This window comes from Mesoplodon bidens, assembly GCF_964165515.1.
Source record: "Mesoplodon bidens genome assembly, chromosome: 6".
NCBI classification, from domain to species: Eukaryota; Metazoa; Chordata; class Mammalia; order Artiodactyla; family Ziphiidae; genus Mesoplodon; species Mesoplodon bidens.
Window position 1 is genome coordinate 42,423,414 of NC_138162.1, and position 21,196 is coordinate 42,444,609.

Consider the following 21,196-nt stretch of genomic DNA (forward strand, 5'->3'; position numbering starts at 1 on the left):
ATCTTGGTCACCTTTTTGAAGGGGAGTATGTTCTGGTTGAAAACAGTTTTGGCTGTGAGCATTCCCTCAGGAGTTTGCGTGTGTATCTGCTTGTTTTTTGGTGTTGTGGTTTGGGAGGGGTGAGCCAAGGGACTCTTTCCCCAGACACTAGAGCCAGGTAGGTTCAAAAAGAGATGGTTCTAGGAAAACTGTTCTCAATCCTGGCCACGTTACAACTATCTGGGAAGCTTTAAAACAAAAATACCAATGTTCGGGCTCAGAACTCCAGAGGTGGGACCGTGGTATCTGAATACTCTAAAAGCTCCCAGAGAATTCCAATGTCTGGCCAATGCTGTCAGGGTTAAGAACCACACTGTTTTAGAATTTCCTAGTATGGTTATCCTATAAGTCGCTAGTTTTGTGGCTTCTCAGGCAGGTGTGGCTCAACAGTGCTTCTCAAACTTCCATGTGCCCGAAGGCCACCTGGGCGCTGTTTAACATTCAAATTCCCAAGCCCCATCCTTAGAAAGTCCTAGAGGATCCTGCTTGCGCAACACCCAGGAGTCTTCGTTTTCTGTTGCACGCCGCCCCAGGGTCGCAACCCGACAAATTAGCGGTGAGAGATAACAGCTGTGGGGAGATCAGGACCAACTGCGAAGGGCTGGTGGAAGAAAAAGGACAAATTCGTGAGCACAGATCCCGGGACTACTGCGAAGGAGACGTGAGTATGACCAGGAGTGTGGCGCCGGGTGTGGTCAGCTCTGGGTTCCGGAAAATTCCCTCGGGGCGGGGGCGGGGGTGCTGGGGGGCGTGTCCCGTGTCTCCCCGGGCCCCTTCGCTCCGCCGCCGCTTCCCACCTTACGCGCCTCCTCCGAAAGCCTCTGGACCGCTCTGCTCTGCTTTCTGAGCCGCGACCAGAAGGCGCGCCGGGAGCCGCAGTGGGGAGGGGAGGGGCTGCTGGCGGCGGGGAGGGGGCGCGACGGGGGCTTCCCGGATCCAGCCACAGGTCGGCCGCGGGCCAGGGCGCGCGCACCGTGGGGCCGGGTGTCCGGGCGCGGCCACGGCCTCGCCTCCTCGCGCTCGCGAGGCCGCCTCCTCACCGCGCCGCCGGCGCTGCCCGGGGGCGGGGACTCGCCGCTGCTGAGGCCGCAGACGCGGCGGCGTTGGAGGCTGCGCGGGGCGCGGAGCCGGTGGGAGCGCGAGGCCGGCGGCGGTGGGAGAACGGCCCGGGCGGCCTGGGAGCCGGGCCTCGCAGCACCGAGCGGCCACCGGAGCCGCTGCAGGAGGTGAGTAGGCGGCGCGCGTGCTCGGCGCGCCCTCCGGCCGCTCTGGCCGCCTTACTTCTCCTTGTCCCTCCTCGGCCCCGGGCCCGCGCCCAGGGACCCCGCGCCGGGTCCCGGAAACACCCCCCGGTTTGCGCCCGGGCCTCAGCCTTTTATCGGAGTCGGCTCGGGGCCGGCCCCGCACCTCCCCGCGCCGGAGCCTCCTTCCCGGGGCCGCCCCGACCCGCCGGGTTCCGTCTCCCGGGCTGGGCTCCCCTGCGGAGGCCGGTCTGGAGCGATGCGGGGCCTTTCTTTTTGTTCTTAGCTGTGTCACGCGCGTCGGCATCCAAAGTCAAAAGCGAGCATTCTCCAAAGTCGCGCTAGTGCCAGCCGTGCGGGCGTGATTGGCACGCGGGGAGGGCGGGCTGGCCGCGCCGCTCATCTCTTTCCCCTCAGCCCCGCGCGCTCTCGGGCCGCCGCGGTGCCCAAGTTGGCAGCGGTCGCGTCCTGGCAGGTGACCGGGAGCTTGACGCCGGGTTCTCGGTCTGCGAGCCGCCAGAGCTCCTCTGTAGCCCGTCTCAGGGATGCTCCGGGTTCCCTCCTGTACCTGTATTTCCCATCTTTGGTGGCGTGGAGGATCCACAGAACTTTTGCTCTGCTGTAAAAATAGTCTCCTGGGTTTCCATACTCTTTATATGTCACACCCTATGTAGTATTTTTAATGATTGTTTTTTGGTAAAACAAAACAGGCAAAATGCCGATTTTGATGAGTGTTCTTTTTAGCGGAATTTAAGAATCATTGTATTCGGCAAGTAATGGTGGTGCTTAAGATATCCCGTTTACAAATTTGCAAAACCAGACTCGTGTGGCTTTCACGGTTTTGAGATTTCTTTTGTCTGGTTTGTGATCTTCAAGGCCCAGTTGCCCTAAATTATGCAAATATTGAGGGACATTGCTAGGAGCAGAGTAAGATGTCCAGTAGCCTGCTTAAATATTTAACAGCTCTAGAGTGACTCTGTTTGATTCATGGCCATGAGATTGACTCAAATTTGGCAGTTTTAGTATTTCTGAATTTTTTGTAACGTGAGACATGAGAAGTGGAATCTCTTGTTGGTCCTTGTGGGTCTCCTAGGGCATCCCTAGCTCCTTCTACTTGTGTTAGAGAAGATTAAGCCAGGCTCATGCTATCGTGAAGAATAGTTTTACCTTTATTTGTAAATAGAAACCAGTAACTTGCTAAGGCTTGCTGTTCTTAGGTCAGAATTCAACTTTTAAGGGGTCAGTGGTGAAAACATTGAGTTCATAGGATGTTTAAAGAAAACAGGTTAACTCTTCAAGACGTATTTTGTTCTCCTGTGAAGATACCACTTTTTTTTTTTTTTGGTTTTTTTTTTTTTGGTTTTTCTCAAAAATGAAAGACCAACGATGCTCTCATCGTTGGAATGCTGGGGGGTGTGTGTCAGATTTTGGGGACGTTGCCATTAGGAACTAAGGATGCCATCTGCTTTCTAATTGCTGGCCCTAGGTCCAGTTATTGATGGGGGAATGAAAAGATTTTTGCATTTATATAGTTGTTTTTTGAGGGGTGCGGCTGAAACAGCAGTGAGGATGGTTGACCATGTTAGGCCCAGGGCTGCCTTCAGTCCATTTATGTGGCGACCTTCCCCCAGCAGGGAGGGAATTGCTGACTGTGCTGAAGATCCTGTGAATGTTGCAAGCTGGCTTTCTGCATCTGAAGCACAAAGGATAGCCAGGCAGAGCCTGGGGAAACTGCCTCTGCCGGGAAGAGTTAGAAGGTGGCTGTCGCTTCAAGCCAGCTGTGCTGCGTGGGGAACAGGATCCCATCACGGGCAGTTTAGTGAAAGGGAGCTTGAAGGTAGTGTGGTCCCTGAAGACCAGCCCTACTTCTGAACAGGCTTGGGGTGGCCGGGAGAGGGGGAAGCAGGGACAGGGATGAGAGGTCCTGTGCCTGGGGCTTTAATTCAGTTGTATTATTGATGTTTTTATTTTTCTTTAGAAGAAAATAATGTGCCTTAGGAAAAGATTAATTTCTTTTTTAATGACCTGGGAAATGGGAAATAACATCTGTAATTGGGATAAGAAAAAAAAAAAGCACTTTTTTCTTTGTTAAAAAAAAAAAACTTGGGGGCTTCCCTGGTGGCGCAGTGGTTGAGAGTCTGCCTGCCAATGCAGGGGACACGGGTTCGTGCCCCGGTCTGGGAAGATCCCACATGCCGCGGAGCGACTGGGCCCGTGAGCTAGAATTACTGAGCCTGCGCGTCTGGAGCCTGTGCTCCACAACAGGAGAGGTCGCGATAGTGAGAGGCCCGCGCACCGCGATGAAGAGTGGCCCCCGCTCGCCACAACTAGAGAAAGCCCTAGCACAGAAACGAAGACCCAACACAGCCAAAAATAAATAAATAAATAAAGCAAACTGTCAACAAGTAAAAACAAACACTATTAAAAAAAAAAACTTGGTTAAAATTACTTTCTAAAAATTCACAGGAGTAAAAGGAATGGTCTTGATATGTTCTTGGCGTTCACCTTAACAAAGTGTGAATGTGATTTCACTTGCTCCCCCAAGATGGTCCTAGATTGTGGTTATTTTCTTTTCTAGACTTTTTCAAGTTACTGATGAAATTACATTGAAAGAGAGACTTGGCTTGAAGTTTAAGGATTATTTCCAAAATTCCCAGAGAGCCTACTTTGCTTCACAAAGAAATTTCCCCCATTTTCAGGAAAAAGAATGTATACCTTCTCAGATTTTTACAACATTTTGATCTTATTTTCCTTCAAGCCTGCATTAATAGAGCTTCCTCTCACTAAGGTTTTGAAGATTAATTAGTGCCTGACAGGAAGAATATATATGTAAAAATACTATATAATATGATTATAGTGATATATATTGTAGTTTGCTGTGGTTTCCAAGCTTTTTGCTCATTCCTGTTAGTAAAAAAATTTTATTTAACACCTAAAACGAATAAGTGTAATATGTCAATTATATCTCAATTCAGACCAATTTTTAGCACTCCTCTTATGTGTGTTTGTTACTTAATTATAAATTATATACATGTGCTGTCATTGTTTTCTTATATCTCAAGATTCAGTGTACACTTAGGGATGGATTCACTGTTAATCACAGTGGAGGTAAAACCCTTTTTCTTTTTTTTTTTTTTTTTTTAAATTGGGATCTTCCCGGACGGGGGCACAAACCCGTGTCCCCCGCATCGGCAGGCGGACTCCCAACCACTGCACCACCAGGGAAGCCCAAACCATTTTTCGTATACTCCTTGAATTTTGAGTATTTTTGGCCTGGGTCTTGTCAGATCTGAGTACGTCATCATTGTTTTTACTTTGTGATGTGGCTCAGGTGAAGCTGACTCAGGGCGGGAAGTGTGTTCCCAGCCTTGGGTTTGTGTTCACCTCTGCTCGCGTTTATTAGTGTAGCTTTGATTTGTGCTTTTTGTAGGAATCTTAAAGCTATTCATATCCTCTGTGGGGTTTAGTTTAGTTATAATTTGTCCATCTACCTCATTGTGTGCTTGTCCAAGTCAAAGGAGTGCTTCAGGCATCTCAGAGGGCTAGTGACAGGTGACCCTCGACAGAGGGTCTTTGTGAGGATGCAGTCAGTTCCTGCTTTTATTAGCACTATTAGTATTTCATGGTAGTATAATTAGTACGGTGTAACATAGTGTAAAATAATTAGTATGTACATAATATATTTAACTTGTTTTATGTAATATTTATATTACTAAAACATAGTTGCTATTCTACTTTTTGGATAAAAAATAAATGTAACTTCTAGGATTTTTTCCCCAGCCAGGTGGAGCATCTTTTATACCTTCTGGGCTGCATGCACCCTGCTGGTAGACAGTTGGTTCTCTCACTTAAGCCACACTCTCAATACCACAGCAGTTCCTTTCAGTGAAGTATTTACTTGGTGGCAAGTAAATGCTCTCATTTAATTTTCACACCAGCCTTAGAAGACGGACCCCAAGGTTATCCCTTTACAGATGAGCCCAGGAGGTTGGGAGGAGAAGAGGAACTGCCCCGTCACCAAGTCAGAAATGGGTCCTCACGCTGCCCTGCGTCTCCTCTCAGTTACCTGCCCAGGCTCAGGACAGGGACCTGGGTCTTCTTAGTGTCCCTGGTGGTGGGTTCCAGCACAGAAGGGAGCCTTGGAATGTATTTGAATGAGTTCAGTGTATTTCTCTACTTCATAATACATATGTATGTTGTCATTGTTTTGTTTTAGAAGAAGCTGTAAAATCCTGTGATTTAATCTGGGAATGCTACAAATATAGCTTCAAAACTTGCTAATGTTACCATTATACATCTTCCTAACATCTCAATTTTTTATTGTTACTGTTTGGCTTTTGTATTAAAGATACGCTCATTGATGGAAAAAAAAATGGTATAAAGCAAAAAAATGAAAGCTTCATTCCTCTATACATTCTGCTCCCTTACTACAACTTGTATATATCCTTCCTTATAAACGTTCGCTATACATTTTCTATGGTGGAAAAATATATTGATTTATTGAGTGTAGTTTAAAAATTTTTTCAACAAAAGTAGGATATGATAATTACTATTTTGTAACTTTTTTCATGTAACAGTTTGTATTTTGATCATCCGTTGCTCCATAACAAATCATCTCCAAGCTTAAAACCATCATTTTATTATTGCTTCTGATTCTGTGGGTTGACTGGGCTGCAGTCTTTTGAGGCCCAGTTGGGCTGGAACTTCAAGATGGCTCATTCGCTATTACCAGTTTTTAAAGTATTGCCTTGGTGAATTCTTGGACAGAATTTTAATATACTAATGATTGATTTAGAAATTTTTTTTAAACCATTTCTCTGATTTCAGTGCTGTCAGAACTGGAGGGTCTAGCCCATCAAAATGCTCTCTGTCATTTATATTTGTGTAGCAGATAGACGATTCCTTATCTTTCCTCTGTGTTTTCTGTATCAGTGAGGGAGGTCCTGTAGAAGCCATGTTGCTCTGGAATTAGTGATCACTTCATTCTGATTAAAGAAGAGGTACCTTGGGGCTTCCCTGGTGGCGCAGTGGTTGAGAGTCCGCCTGCCGATGCAGGGGACAAGGGTTAGTGCCCCGGTCTGGGAGGATCCCACATGCCGCGGAGTGGCTGGGCCCGTGAACCATGGCTGCTGAGCCTGCGCGTCTGGAGCCTGTGCTCCGCAACGGGAGAGGCCACGACAGTGAGAGGCCTGTGTACCGCAAAAAAAAAAAAAAAAAAAAGAGGTACCTTTATCCACAGGTGAACAGTGACTTTGAGATGGCCAAAGGGAGAAAAGACCCTCAATGGAGAAGTTACTTTAAATGGAGTCCATTTGGGGTTACTCTTTACCTCTTAGGGAGGTAAAAAGAAACCTTATTTCTCTAGGGCACACAGTAGTAGATAGGTTTAGGGACAGTGTTTGCAACTGCAGATGGGAGGTGTGATAAAATAGTAGAATAAAATGGAAGGCCAAAGGCCATGAAAGAGCTGGGAGGAAAAAACTCAAACTCAACCTTTAAACAGTAGGGAAGTACAAGTATTTCTCCAAAGATAAACAACACCCCCCCTCCAACATGTCTTTCCGCGTTTTGAAAATAAATGAGTGCAGCCAGAACAATATTCACTTGTCAGACTTGTCCAGTGAGCTCTGGAGAGGACAGTGGTTCTCAACCTTGACCTGCATCAGCATCACGTGGAGGGCTTTTAAACACAGACCCCAAGTTGCTGACTTGGTAGGTCTGGGGTGGGCCAGAACATTTAAATTTCTAACATTCCAACATGATGCTGATGCTGCTGGTCCAGGGAACACACTTTGAGAACCACTGAACTACAGCAGGTGTCTAAAGGTACAGCAAACCTTTTCTGTAAAGGGCCAGATGGTATTTTAGGTTCTGCAGGCCCTGTGGGCTGTGTCACAGCTACTCACTTCTTGTAGCCTGACAGTGATAGACAATACGTAAATGAATGGGCATCGTTGTATCCCAATAAAACTTCATTTAGGGACACTGAAGTTTTAATTTCATATATTTCAGTACTTTTCATGTCATGAAATATTATTCTGATTTTTTCACTTAAAAAACTTAAAATCTGAGCTTTCAGGCAGTGTACAGAAACAGGTGGCTGGCAGGATTCGGCCCTTAGGCTGAAGTTTGCCAACTCCTGAACTAGACTAGGAGGAATTTGGGAACGCCTGCCAACGCGTAGTCTTGGCGTCTGTAGGGAAGGTGGCCCTTCTTCAGAAAATCAAGTGCTGGAAGAAGCACAGTGGAATTTGGTTCTCCTCATTCATTTTCACTCATTCACTCCAGTTTTTGGTATTTTCACTGCATAGCGCTAAACATGCACATTAATTTTTAGTTGTTCTTTTTAAAACATTTTATTGAGGATAATTGACATAGCATTAGTTTCAGGCCTACAATAAAATGATTCAGTATTTGTATATATTGTGAAATGCTCACCACGATGAGTCTAGTTAACATCTGTAACCACATAGTTACGGATTTTTTTTTCTTGTGATGAGAACTTTTAAGATCTACTCTCTTAGCAGCTTTCAGATATGCAATACAGTATTATTAACCACATTTACCATGCTATTAAAGGTTTTTCTTTCTAAACTGTTAGCTTCTAGAATTGGGGAAAAATTGGAGGTTGGGAAAGTGAGAGGAGGAGAATCTGTGCACTTCCTAGTAAGTTTTTTTTTTTTTTTTTTAGAAGATGTTGTGGGTAGGAGTTTAGTAATTTATTTATTTATTTTTGCTGTGTTGCGTCTTCGTTTCTGTGCGAGGGCTTTCTCTAGTTGCGGCGAGCGGGGGCCTCTCACTATCACGGCCTCTCTTGTTGCAGAGCACAGGCTCCAGGCGCGCAGGCTCAGTAGTTGTGGCTCACGGGCCCAGTTGCTCTGCGGCATGTGGGATCCTCCCAGACCAGGGCTCGAACCCGTGTCCCCTGCATTAGCAGGCAGATTCTCAACGACTGCGCCACCAGGGAAGCCCCTAGTAAGTTTTTAAAGCAATTTAAGGAGAATACAATGGACTTGTCATTTAACCCTAATGGTTTAGAGCAGGAGTTGGCAAAGTTTCCAGAAGGGAAAGATAATAACCCTATGAGAAGATCCCCATCTCAACTTTTCAACTCTGCCTTGTAGCTAGAAAGCAGCTGTGGGCAGTACTTCAAGGGCTGGGCATGGCTGTGTTCAGCAAACCCTTATTTACAAAATGGGCCACCAATGGCCTGTGGGCCTTGGTATGCTAACCCCTGCCTTGGAGACATTCTTGGGTCAGAGTAGAATATCTCTAAACCCTCCAAAAGAATGCTGAGTGGGGCGTCCTCCAGTCTGTTTGCTTCACTGTGGTGACTTCTGAACTCCGTGCAGGGCACCTCCGGCTCTGGCCCTCTGCCATCCTGGTGAAGCCATTTCTTCTGAAAAGTAATAAAGGTGCGGCTCCCCTGCTGTTTGGAGAAGCTGTGTTGTTTCTGCAGTGATGACATTGGTCAAACAAGCCAATCCGATTTGATTGCTCCCATATATTTGCCTATATGATTAAAAACCTCTGTGAAAATGAGGAAATGAAAAAATTATTTAACTAGGAGGTTCAAGGGGGTCATGCATTTGGCCAGTTGCCCATTTTCTTATACTTTTTCTTTTTCTGAAAAAGGATTTAGAGGTCTCTGTTGGCTTATAAAAATTTTTGTCTTACAAGCAAACAATAATTTTAACCAGTAGATTGAATTTTTTAAATTAAGCCAGTAGAAAGAATCTGCAGGGTTTTTTTTTTTTTTATGACTCTTCCAACTTACCAAGAAACTTTTAGTGCAGACACACACCACTTTCTTTCATTCCAGGGAAACCTGGAATTTCACAGAGTTCGGCTGATTTAGGTTAATCTTTTTCAGTATGTCAGGTAAGTGTAATCAAATATGAGACAAAACACATTCTGAAGCCTAAATTATAACTATTAATCTGTCTGACACAGTCTGTCTCCCACCCACTTCCATCACCCTCCAGTCTACATAAATTCTAAGGTGGAGGAGAGAGGAAGGCGTTTGAAATGTTTGACAGCTGTAAACTCTGGCTCTGAGTTCCTGCCCTCAGTCTTCATCAGGCTTTGTCATTTACCACCTGTGTTTGTCCCTTTGTCTTCAGCAGCAGGGTTCCTGCAGTCCTGGAAGTCCATGGTGAGGCATGTTGCAGGCCCAAAGGCTCACTGTTGGCCCTCCCTTCCTCATGGTCATCTTACTTGGGCAGCCGTGTGTCCATTGGGAAGTCCAGGGCTCTCCTAACCGTCCCTCTGGGTTGCTGCACACCGTCCGGCTGGCCAAGTGCTGGGTCACAGTGACGGGCTTCTGAGACTGTACTCAACTTCCTGGAATCTCTCTTTTACATAATGTGGTCCTGGTCTGGGATGTCTACTGCTGCAGCGGCATCCGGAGTCAGTCCCAGGAGATGGCAGTTACTGCTGCTTCAGTTGACAGCAGAGTCAAGGGAAGAATGCAGATGGCTGGTTTCTTATAAAACAAGAAAAAGACCAGATCTGGAAATGATTTGTTATTCATCTTTCCATCTCTAATAATGATAGTCAGCATTTATCGAGCAATTGACACTATGTGCCAGTTGTGGTTCTAAGCAATTCTCATATCTTTACTCATCTGTTACTCATTTAACCCTCTGAGGAAGACGATGAGGCACAGATGGGTCCTGTGACTCCGAAGAGGTGGAACCAGGATCCGACTCTGGCCATCAGGTTCCAGAGTTTGTTCTCTTAACACTGCCCTGAGCTTCCTGGTGCTAGCACAGCACCTGTCTCCTAGTAGTTGCTCATTAAAGTTTTTACTGACTGGCTAAAGGAAGGAGAATGTTAAATGATCATCTGTACACTTCCTTGAAGTGAGAGTTGAGTTATATTGTTTTCAGAGTTATAGTATACCCACCCTGACTTACATCTGCAGGAATAACAAAAGGTCAAGTGAGTGTCCCATCTAAAAGTTTATTTTTAGGGAATTAAGCATATGACAAAGATGGCCTTTCAAAGAACTAAGTAAAAATAGTTTATTCCATAAAAGATGCCCAAGGAACTGGCCAGCCATTACAAAAAAAAAAAAAAAAAAAAGAGTTGTTTTCTTTGTATTTCTTTACTCCTTACATCAAAAAGGAATTCCAAGTGGATGAAACATTTACATATAAATATGAAAACATAGATATGTTGAGAGGAGATATGGGTAAATGTATATATAAACTTAAAGTAGGAAATGTCTTTCTAAACATAAGCAAAATCTAGAAGCAATAAAAGAAAAGAGTGATAAGATTAGGTTATTTTAAAAACACCACCAACAACCAAAAATTCTGGGCAAAAAATTTTACAGAGAAAGGAGGAGTGGGCCCAGTTGTTGGTAATTTAAGAAGCGTCCCAGGCGATTCTGATGCTCTCTGAGGGTTAAGAGCAGCTGGAATAGAAGGATACAGCCAGTGGAGTGGGAAGAGGAGGACTTTTAATTTTACACTTCGTATGATTTTTCTCCCCAGTTGTATTTGTCTTCTTATATTTTAAAAACTTAATGAGTAAAAAAAAAAAAAAAAACAAAAAACTGTGATCAAAATCAAACAGGATGAGGCAGTGGAGACATTTTTAGCAGATCTATAAAATTTTCTAGAACTTTAGTATTTCTGAGCATTAGTCTCTGTTAGTATGTACAATGTTTGCTGATATCAACTGTCAGTTGAATTTAAAACTTTTTTCCCTCTTTTGTCCCAAGAGACCAGAAGCTGGTGAATAAGCCATCAGCCAGTGGAGGCTGGACTCAGCCCTCAATTCATGGGAATTCTGGGGGTGCTTTGTTTTAGGTGATTCAACTAGATTGCTCATTCAGAGAGAGAGGATGTCTCCCAGGGACACACTTAGCTACGAGTACCACGGGGGAGAGCCAGCTTTGTCAGCTCTTCTGTGTTCTCACCTGCAGGAACTTCACCTCAAAGCTGAATCCCTGGTCGTCTCCCTTCCCCCTCCTCCCTCACCTCCTTTTCCTCTTCCTCCGTTGCTGGCCACACCTGGCATAAAAGCATATCTGTTCTGAGGGAGGCTGTTTATTGTGTGTGCTGCCCTCCCTCTGATGAGGTCCTTTGATCTGGCTCAGCGAAAGCCATTTGGAAAAGTCAGTTTCCCTTGTCCTTGCTGACCAGGACCAGGATCCAGCCAGACCTGGCTTGGGGTTGAAGCCCGTGAGTGAAACATAGCTCCTTTCTTCTCAGCTGTATTTGTGTTCCTTTTAAGAAGATCCATGCTCCCTGCAGCCCTTGAAGTCTCCTAACTCAGCTGTGCTGCACAGATACGGCTTCAAAGGGAGAGAGAACAGTGTTCAAAGGAAGCAGAGCATAAATGCCTGTTTCTGCTGCAGGCGGGGCACCTCCGGTCCTGGCTTCACACAACCTCTAGAAGGCTTTCCGGCTTTGCTCAGGAAACACTTTAACTGGGTATCTTTGGCAATTCTGTCACAGTGTAAGAAACCCTCCCTGGTTAGGAGTCAGATCAAAAAGGCTTTGGGGAATAATGAGAAATGGAGTCTTTCTAGTGTGATGCAGAAGCACTAATATTTGCTATTGCTGCTTAAAGAAATGATGATTTCTCAGATTGTACTGGGAGGTAGGAACTATAATTATAGATGAGAAAACTGAAGCATGAGAGAAATTGTTACCTGCCCGAGGTGTTGAGCCCATGTGTGATGGGTTTCTAGGACGGTGCTTGCTCCCACAAGCCTGTCCCAGGGGTCTGGCCGCACTGCCCAGGGCACACACCACTGGCTCTGGGTGGGCTCCTTACACGGTCTTCTCCACCGACAGCTTTGCATTTCAAGGAGAAGATGCCGCGAGCCCGTGTTTCGGGGCAGGACACCTTCGTGTTGGTTGTGATGACGGATGTGGCGTGCCTGGGGCATGGTAATACTGGTACTGAGGCCTGTGTATTTGTTTTAATTTGGCAGATTCTCAGCCTGGTCTGTGAGATGATGGGATTGGGAAACGGGCGTCGGAGCATGAAGTCGCCGCCCCTCGTGCTGGCTGCCCTGGTGGCCTGTATCATTGTCCTGGGCTTCAACTACTGGATTGCGAGCTCCCGGAGCGTGGATCTCCAGGTGTTCTGTTTGTGTGGATGTCATAGAGTATTTAAAGCTGCTGGGCGGTGGGGTCCCAGGGGTTTGCTGTTTATCACCACCTAAGGTGTTGCATGCTGTAATGCTCGCTGGGGGGCCCTGCATGTCCCCCCACCCAGCCCCCGGGCCTGACTCCACGCCAGCTCTGCTCTTGGGTGGGAGAGGACCCCCTTGTGACTTCTTAGGATTGCTGCCAAGACATGCCTCTCTAGGGCTTCCCTGGTGGCGCAGTGGTTGAGAGTCCGCCTGCCGATGCAGGGGACACGTGTTCGTGCCCCTATCCCGGAAGATCCCACATGCCGCGGAGCGGCTGGGCCCGCGAGCCATGGCCGCGGAGCCTGTGTGTCCGGAGCCTGTGCTCCGCAATGGGAGAGGCCACAGCAGTGAGAGGCCCGCGTACAGCAAAAAAAAAAAAAAAAAAAAAAAAAGACATGCCTCTCTGCTTTACCTGTGACTTAACAATTTTCAGTCAAGCCTTTTGGGCTGGTTCTGGGAAGACAACTTACGTTAAGTACCCTGCCCACAGCCCGTTCTGGTCCTCCACTCCACAGTCAGAATCTAAGAGTGGTGTTGGTAACGCACGTGGAGAACGGGCATGAGAAATATGTTTTTAGAGGTACCAGTCTTTATCAGCATCATTTACTGATAACAATAACTTTATCTTTCCCATTCATTGCTGCCCATCGTGGGTCAGGCAGTGCTGAGCAGTGACAGAGACTCTCATTGACCGCAGTTTAGTCAACCTCTGAGGAGCCCCCTTCGTGACTAGGCCTCCATCTTGGTCCCCCATCCTGTTTTTGGCCTGCCCAGCCCAGGCTTAGCAAAGAATCCTGCTAACTCATCCCTCCACCCCTGGTACCTGAGCAAGGTCCCCATCCCTTATCTTTGATGTCTAGCCCTGGGCCCGCCTTTAGCAATACTCCTGTTAGGCCAGTTTAGCAAGAATCTCCCCACCCTTTTAGTGCTTTTCCACCCACTGACCCCCTCACTCTGTTCGCTGGCTATAAATCCTCTGCTGTCCTTGCTGTGCTCAGCGTCGAGAATAATTTCTCTCCTGGCTGCAATAGTCATGACCCCTGTTGCAGTAGCCTTGAACAAAGTTTCCCTTATCATTTTAGCAAGCGTCAGAATAATTTTTCTTTAAGGATATATTGCATACATTGCCTTCTTTTGTACACAGACTCTCTCAGGTTGGGATTTTATGTTCCCCATTTCACAGGTGGGCAAACTAAGGCTCGGAGAGGTTAAGGACAAGGGGAGCCAGGATGCCAACCCAGTCTTTCTGATGGCAGAGCTTGAGTTCTTAGCCATGGAAATTCATCCCATAGGGGTGTTTTGTCCTCCTCTCATGCTTACCTCCCCACGGTTGTAGTGCTTTTGTCTGAGCTTCCACTGGACCCCTGTTCTCTGGGTTGGTGGGGTCTTGGTGTCCAGAGAATTGAATCTGTTTTCAGAGATTGTGTATTATAAAGAGTGTTTAAATGCTCTGTTTAGTGAGGAAAAGGAACTAAATATTTGAGCACCAGCTCACGCCAGGTAAAGCATAAGCCATTTTATGTACAGGCAGACCTTGGCAATATCCCGAATTCAGTTCCAGACTGCCACAATAAAGCCAATAGCACAATAAAACAAGTCATGTGAGTTTTTGTTTTCCCAGTGCATAAAGAGTTATATTTATACTATATGGTAGTCTGTTAAGTGTTCAATAGTGTTATGTCTAAAAAAAGTACATACTTAATTTAAAAATACTGCTGGGACTCCCCTGGCAGTCCAGTGGTTAAGACTTCTCGCTTCCAGTGCATGGGGTGTGGGTTCGATTCCTGGTCAGGGAACTAAGATCCCACATGCTTCGAGGCATGGCCAAAAAATAAAAAAATAAAAATACTTTACTGCTAAAAAATGGTAACCATCATCTGAGCCTTCAGGGAGTCATAGTAGTAAGTTCAATGATCATGATTGCAGATCATCATAACAAATATAATGTCCTTGCAGACGCGCATCGTGGAGCTGGAAGGCAGGGTCCGCAGGGCGGCAGCGGAGCGAGGGGCCGTGGAGATGAAAAAGAACGAGTTCCAGGGGGAGCTGGAAAAGCAGCGGGAACAGCTGGACAAAATTCAGTCCAGCCACAACTTTCAGATGGAGAGCGTCAACAAGTTATACCAGGATGAAAAGGCAAGACCTGCTTGGTTTTCCTCTTAATTCTGTTCTAAGTACCATATATACCCTGTCGAATTCTCCTCAATGGGAGGATAAGCCGCTGTGTGTGTATGTAATGTAGTTATGTGGAATGAGCCTCTTGATCAAGCTTTGGGTGTCTCCTCATATCACCATTAGGCCCTGGGTGTGTTTGTTGGGAAAACTTTTACAATGCTGACAAATGAGAGAAATGTAAAAGAACTATCTTAGCAGCACGTTCATCCTCCTGTTACCTTTTTTCCTTACTTTCTACAAGTATGCATTAAGTACCTGCTCTGTGCCAGGCCTGTGCCGGATGCTTGTATCTCACAGAGGAATAGCATTTGTGCCCTTGAGTATCTCACAGTGAGAGGAGATGTAGACCTCCTAATATATACTAACAGAGAGAGTAGGGGACCCAAGAGTGCTGGTTTTTAAATTTAAAAAATACCAGATCCTGCACAGATTAAAAAAGGGGCTTCTCATTAGTGAGCGTATCTAAGCTTTATGTGTCTTGCTTTTTCTGGTTTTCTTGGGACTGTGTGACTCTACTTTCCTGTTTGTTAAATTGTATAATGGTGTGAGTTACTAATATCTTCCTTTCTAAAGTGCATCAAACTCATGACTATTTATTTCCTCGCAAGATTTGACTATTTCCTACTAAAACCAAGTCCACATTCAAGATAATGGATCTCAGGATATGACCTCCTTCCAATAAATCAAGCATTTCACAGAGAGAGGCACACGGGTTAGTAAGAGCCAAATCTGTAAAGTGCTACTAGTTACCAGATAATGAATCATTTCTAGATGGGGCCTCAGACTTTTCCTATGTAACTGGTTTAAAAGGTGAGAAATGCTTTTTTTTTTTATTTTTTTTTTATTTGTGGAGTACTTTCTCAGTCACAAATGTGTGTTTCTTCCTTGGGAATTGTCCCAGTTTTAATGCTGTTATAGGAAAGTGCTCCCTATAACTTTATAATAAAGTGCTTTCCTATAGGAAAGGTCTCCCTTTTTCTCATGTGTGGGTGACGCTATTTGTGCTCCTGAAATCCCCTTTAACTGAATAGAATGGGACCTTACCATTTCTCACAGTGTGTACACATGCTTAACCTCCTGAAGCACACTTTGGGAGGCTGCAGAGTTTATTCTCAAGGGATAGAGTTGGCAGAAACTCCATCTGGGATTTGCAGGACGTGCCAAGAAGGTCTCTGGCACCCTGGCCCTCTGCCCAGTTGGGAAGGAGGCCTGTGATGGGATCTGGGGAGTGTTGGGCTGGGAAAGGGGACCCAGCAGAGACCAGCAGCCTTGCCCCATTGGGCCTGGGCTGGACAGGGCAAAGTGGGAAGGACCGTATGTGCTAAGGTCTGGGACCAGCCAGAGCAGGGTTTTCCCATCTGCAGGGAGGGAGGAAAAAGGAGGATGTTTTGTGTACCTGTCTGCCTGCCTCTCCACCCCTGTGTGTATGTGTGTCATTACCTGAAAATTTGACTCTTTCTTCTGTAGGAAAAATTGTCTTTTGTTGATACTCTGATTCTCTGGCCTTCTACATATTGTTTTTAACTTTTTTTTTTGAAATGGTAGTGATAGAAGATAGAAGGGCTGTTCGTGTCTGCATGTGGTGTTTGGTTATTGCTTTTAACTGTCCTTGTTTTCTTAACTTCATCAGTCTCCCAAATGCCTCTGAAATTTTACTGTTTCATGAAATCCAAAATTCTGGGAATGACTAATCTCTCTTTTCATACTCCTCCACGCTTCTGGATATTTTTGTGCATTGCACAAAGTGTGGGTGCCTGTTTGGGGTGGGGAGAAGCAAGAGCGATTGCAGGGTTATTTCTGCTCGTGGGACCTTCTGCCTTGGCCTTGGTACGCCGAGGGGCTCCAGAGTCCTGTAAAACAGGTTGCAGGCAGCCGGGCTTCCCATATCGTATGGGCGGAGTCCTCAGAGACTGCGCTGCCCAGAACCATTTGTTGTAGCGAATTCATAGTAACACAGTCAATGAAGCTTCATCACCACAGGCAAGCCCTAGATATAGAAATGCTGTTTTATTGAGTGTAAGCTTTGGTGGGGGTAAGACTTCATACTTGGAATTCTTTGAAATGTGATTGACCGACTGTTTCCTAAAAACATCTGCCTCTATAGGAGGAAATGAGAGGGAACGTCTCCCAGCCAGAAACCAGGTGACTGTCACACCTCGCTTCTGAACACTTCAGTTTTACGGCTTCTTTTTTAAAAAGGGGACATAATGTGGGATCTTAGCACTCCCGCCCCACCCCCAAGTTCAAGAACTGTTTGAGCATCCGAGGGGAGGGAGGCTCTTGTAGTCACAGTAAACATCTAACAGTGGACATTGAAAGTCGAGGAGCCCCAGTACAGAAGGTAAAGTACACATCTGAGAGTCAGATAGCCGCTGGGAAAGGGTGAGAGTCCTTTCATTTGGAGTTTTAAGCTTTTAGGAGATGTGATACAAAGTTCTTTTCATTTTGGGGGTGGGGATGGGGGCTCGTTTCTTAGCTCCAGGAGGATTTTTACCATAGTTTGGGGTGGCAATGAATGGCATGGGGCTCCCGGCCAGGCAGCCCTGGGTTCGAATCCTTGTTTTCCTTAACTGTATGATTTCAGGCAAGTCAGTTAAGTTCTCTGGACCTGTTTTCTCAGCCGCCAAGTGGAAATAACAGTATCCCTTTTGCAGCGTGGCTGCAATGATTCAGTGTAATATCTGTGAAGGGTTTATCACAGTGCCTGACATGGAGCAGAAGCCTGAAACGCGGTAGCTAGTAGTATCACAACTAGTCATCGTGGTAGTAATGGTGATAGCATAGGGGTAGAGGTAGTAGTAAACCACAGCATCTGGAGTGATAATAATATTATTATTATTATTATTATTTTTTTTTTTTGGTATGGACTCTTCTTTTTTCTTCTAAATTAAAACCGTGAAAACAGATTGTCCTGGCTTTCAGAAGAGATGAAGGAGGTGCTGGGGTGTCTGTTAGAGCCAAGCGCGAACAGCGCAGTTGAGCCGTGGAAAGAGCACCAACAACAGCTGTCACACCAGCGACCAGAGCGCGTGTTTTTCAGATCTCTGCCGAGCCAGGGTTACGTTCAGCATTACACAGGAATTGTCTCCTGTCTTCCTCTCAGGAGCCTCATGAAGTTGGTGCTCATTGTACAGGGAGGGATCTCAGGTCCAAAGGGAGTTAGTAACTGTCACCTAGGATGTGACCTAGACCCTGGGTGGCTGCCAGAGGGGCCTCCATCTGTGCCCCTGGCCTCCTTCTGCTCTGTGTAGACCCCGCTTCTCTGGGCCACAGGGGCCTCTCCAGAGCTCTCCATCACCTAAATCATGCAGGGGGCCTGGGTGTGGCCCCAGAAGAAACCAGGTTGGCCTGAGTTGATAGTTGTTAAAGCTGGGCGATGGGATCACTTTTCTGTCTCCTTGCTTCGAAAGACTCCTGTATTCCCGCTAGTTCTCCTTTGTCCCCAATTCCAAATTCTGAGGTGAAAAATACCTGATTGTTTCAATCTGACTGGGAAGTCCCCAGAGAAGTTGGGCTGCTCTGTCACCCCCAGTACATGACTCTGTGTTATCTATATTTTTTAATCTTAGGAAGTTAGCACTCGTGCTTTGAATTGGAATGAGGCTCTTTTTCAGAATTTTTAAGACCCTACTGGTGGACTAATAGTGATTCTCAGCTGTGGGAGGAGTTGGCTTGCTGGCACGTATGGGTGCAAATCTTATGTGACCTAGGGAGTTCCAACCTTGGCCAGCATCCCTGCCTCAGGCTGGCATTGCTATTCTGCATGGGCATAAAAGTCCCCAAGTAGGGGGCTGGGTAGAAGCTTGACAGCCGAACCTGTCAGGGACAGTGTGGTAATGAAATTCATGCGTCGTTCGGGTCAACACTGTCTAACAGAATTCCCTGTGACGGTGGAAATGTTCCCTTTTTTTGCTCCGTGGTACAGTAGCAGCTGGCCCCAAGTAGCTGTTGAATGCCTAAAATGTGGCTAGTGGGACTAAGGAACTGAATTTTGAATTTTATTTAATTTTAGCTAATTTAAAATTAGATAGCCATATATTGGGCAGCACAGGTTTGGACAGTAGAGACAGACCAAAAGCAAAACTAAACAAATGGGGCCGTCTCAAACTAAAAAAGCTTTTGCACAGCAAAGGAAATTATCAACAAGACCAAAGGCTGCCAGATGAATGGGAAAAGATATTTGCAAACTATGTATCTGATACATGTTAGTATCTAAAATATGCAGAGAACTCATACAACTCGACATCAGAAAAACAAAGAACCCGATTAAAAAATGGGCAGAGGATCCGAATAGACTTTTTTTTTCAAGGAAGACATACAGATGGCCAACAGGCACATGAAAAGGTGCTCAACATCACTAATCATCAGGGAAATGGAAATCAAAACCACACTGAAATATCACCTCACACCTGTCAAAATGGCTATTATCAATAAGACAACAAATAACAAGTGTTGGCAAGGATGTGGAGAAAAGGGAACCCTCTTGCACTGTTGGTGGGAATGTAAATTGGTGCAGCTGCTATGGAGAACAGTATGGAGGTTCCTCAAAAAAATTAAAACTAGAACTACCATATGATCCAGCAGTTCCACTCCTGGGTGTTTATCCTAAGAAAACAAAACCACTCATTTGAAAAGATATATGCACCCCTGTGTTCATTGCAGCATTATTCACAATAGTCAAGATATGGAAGCAACCTAAGTGCCCGTCAGTAGATGAATGGATAATGAAGATGTGGTGTATACATACAGTGGAATACTATTCAGCTGTAAAAAAGAATGAAGTCGGGCTTCCCTGGTGGCCCAGTAGTTGAGAGTCCGCCTGCCGATGCAGAGGACACGGGTTTGTGCCCCAGTCTGGGAAGATCCCACATGCCGCAGAGCGGCTGGGCCCGTGAGCCATGGCCGCTGAGCCTATGCGTCCGGAGCCTGTGCTCCACAACGGGAGAGGCCACAGCAGTGAGAGGCCCGCGTACCGCCAAAAAAAAAAAAAAAAAAAAAAAGTCTTGCCATTTGCAAAAACTTGGATTGACCTAGAGAGTATTATGCTAAGTGAAATAAGACAGAGAAAGACAAATACTGTATGATTTCTCTTACATGTGGAATCTAAAAAACAAAACAAATGAACAAACAACAAAACAGAAACAGACTTATAGATACAGAGAACAAACAGATGGTTGGTTGCCAGAGGGGAGAGGGGAGGTGGATGGGGGGAGGAAAGAAATAGGTAAGGGAGATGAAGAGGTGTAGACTTCCAGTTGCAAAATAAATGAGTCACAGGCATGAAGTATAGAGAATATGGTGAATAACTGTGTAATATCTTTGTATGATGGCAGATGGTAGCTAGACTTACTGTGGTGATCATTTTGAAATGTATAGAGATATTGAGTCACTGTGTTGTGTAACAGGAACTTACATAGTGTTGTAGGTCAAATAGGCCTCAAAAACAAACAAAGTAATAGAAAAAGAGATCAGATTTGTGATTACCAGAGGCGGGGCTGGAGCTGGGGGGAGGCAGAATTGGATGAAGGCGGTCAAAAGGTACAAACTTCCAGTTATAAGGTAAATAAGTACTAGGGTGTAATGTACACCATGATAAATATAATTCACACTGCTGTATGTTATATATGAAAGTCGTTAAGAGGGTAAATCCTAAAGAGTTCTCGTCACAAGGAAGAAAATTTTTTTTGTTTCTTTAATTTTATATCTATAAAAGACGATGTTCACTAAACTTATTTGATAATCATTTCATGATGTATATAAGTCAGATTATTATGCTCTACACCTTAAACTTAAACAGTGCTGTATGCCAATTATATCTCAATAAAACTGAAAGGAAAAAGTTAAATAGCCAAATAGTAGACAGCACAGGTTTGGATCATAGAGACAAAACTCATATGAAACCCCTGATTTTTGGCCTCTGAGTTAACAGTCATGTTCCTGGAGGAGCAGTTGGGCCAAGGCTGGGTCTCCTTTGCTTCTTTGGTGCCTCTTCCTTTTCTCTGTAGGGCTCAGAATTGGGCGATGGAAGATGAGGTCACCTGATCAGGTGGCTGTGCTCCCCATCAAAGCCTCTGTTGCTTGCCAAAGTTCAGTGGTGCAGAATCATCAGTCTATGAAATTGGCTGGTGTTTATGCCTCACCTTGGGGTTTTGAACTTATTGGTTACAGAAGTTGTTTCAGAGCAGTCGCTCTTCACTTGGCTGCCCAGCACAATCACCTGGGAGCTTACCCAAGAGATACAGAGTTTTAAAATACACTAGGTCAGGAATTCCCTGGCAGCCCAGTGTTTAGGACTCCGTGCTTCCACTGCGGGGGGCATGGGTTCAATCCCTGGTCGGGGAACTAGGATCCCACAAGCCGTGTGGTTTGGCCAAAATAAATAAATAAATAAATGAAATAAAATAAAGAATCAATATATATACTGATAAATAAAATACACTAGGTCAGAATCTCTGAATGTTGGGCCTCAGAAGTATAGAATTTCCAAAAAATTGTATGCACTTACAGTGTGCGCACACACACACAAGATCATCATGATGCAGGTAGCTAATCCAGAGACTGCTGATGGAGATGAGATGTTTCATGG

The 21,196-nt window shown here is 45.5% G+C and overlaps 1 protein-coding gene across 2 annotated transcripts in view; it reads left to right on the forward strand.

Moving 5' to 3' along the window:
- The first annotated feature begins 1,080 nt into the window (after positions 1 to 1,080).
- Positions 1,081 to 21,196, forward strand: part of GOLM1 (golgi membrane protein 1) — a 71,983-nt gene continuing 51,867 nt past the window's right edge. Inside the window, exons 1-3 of one of the 2 annotated variants that reach the window (XM_081237830.1) lie at positions 1,081 to 1,265; positions 12,232 to 12,381; positions 14,392 to 14,571. In XM_081237830.1, coding sequence (XP_081093956.1) covers positions 12,253 to 12,381; positions 14,392 to 14,571 — 309 coding nt within the window. In that variant the 5' untranslated portion in view covers positions 1,081 to 1,265; positions 12,232 to 12,252. The remainder of the gene's footprint in view (positions 1,266 to 12,231; positions 12,382 to 14,391; positions 14,572 to 21,196) is intronic. The other variant, XM_081237831.1, reaches the window with a different exon arrangement.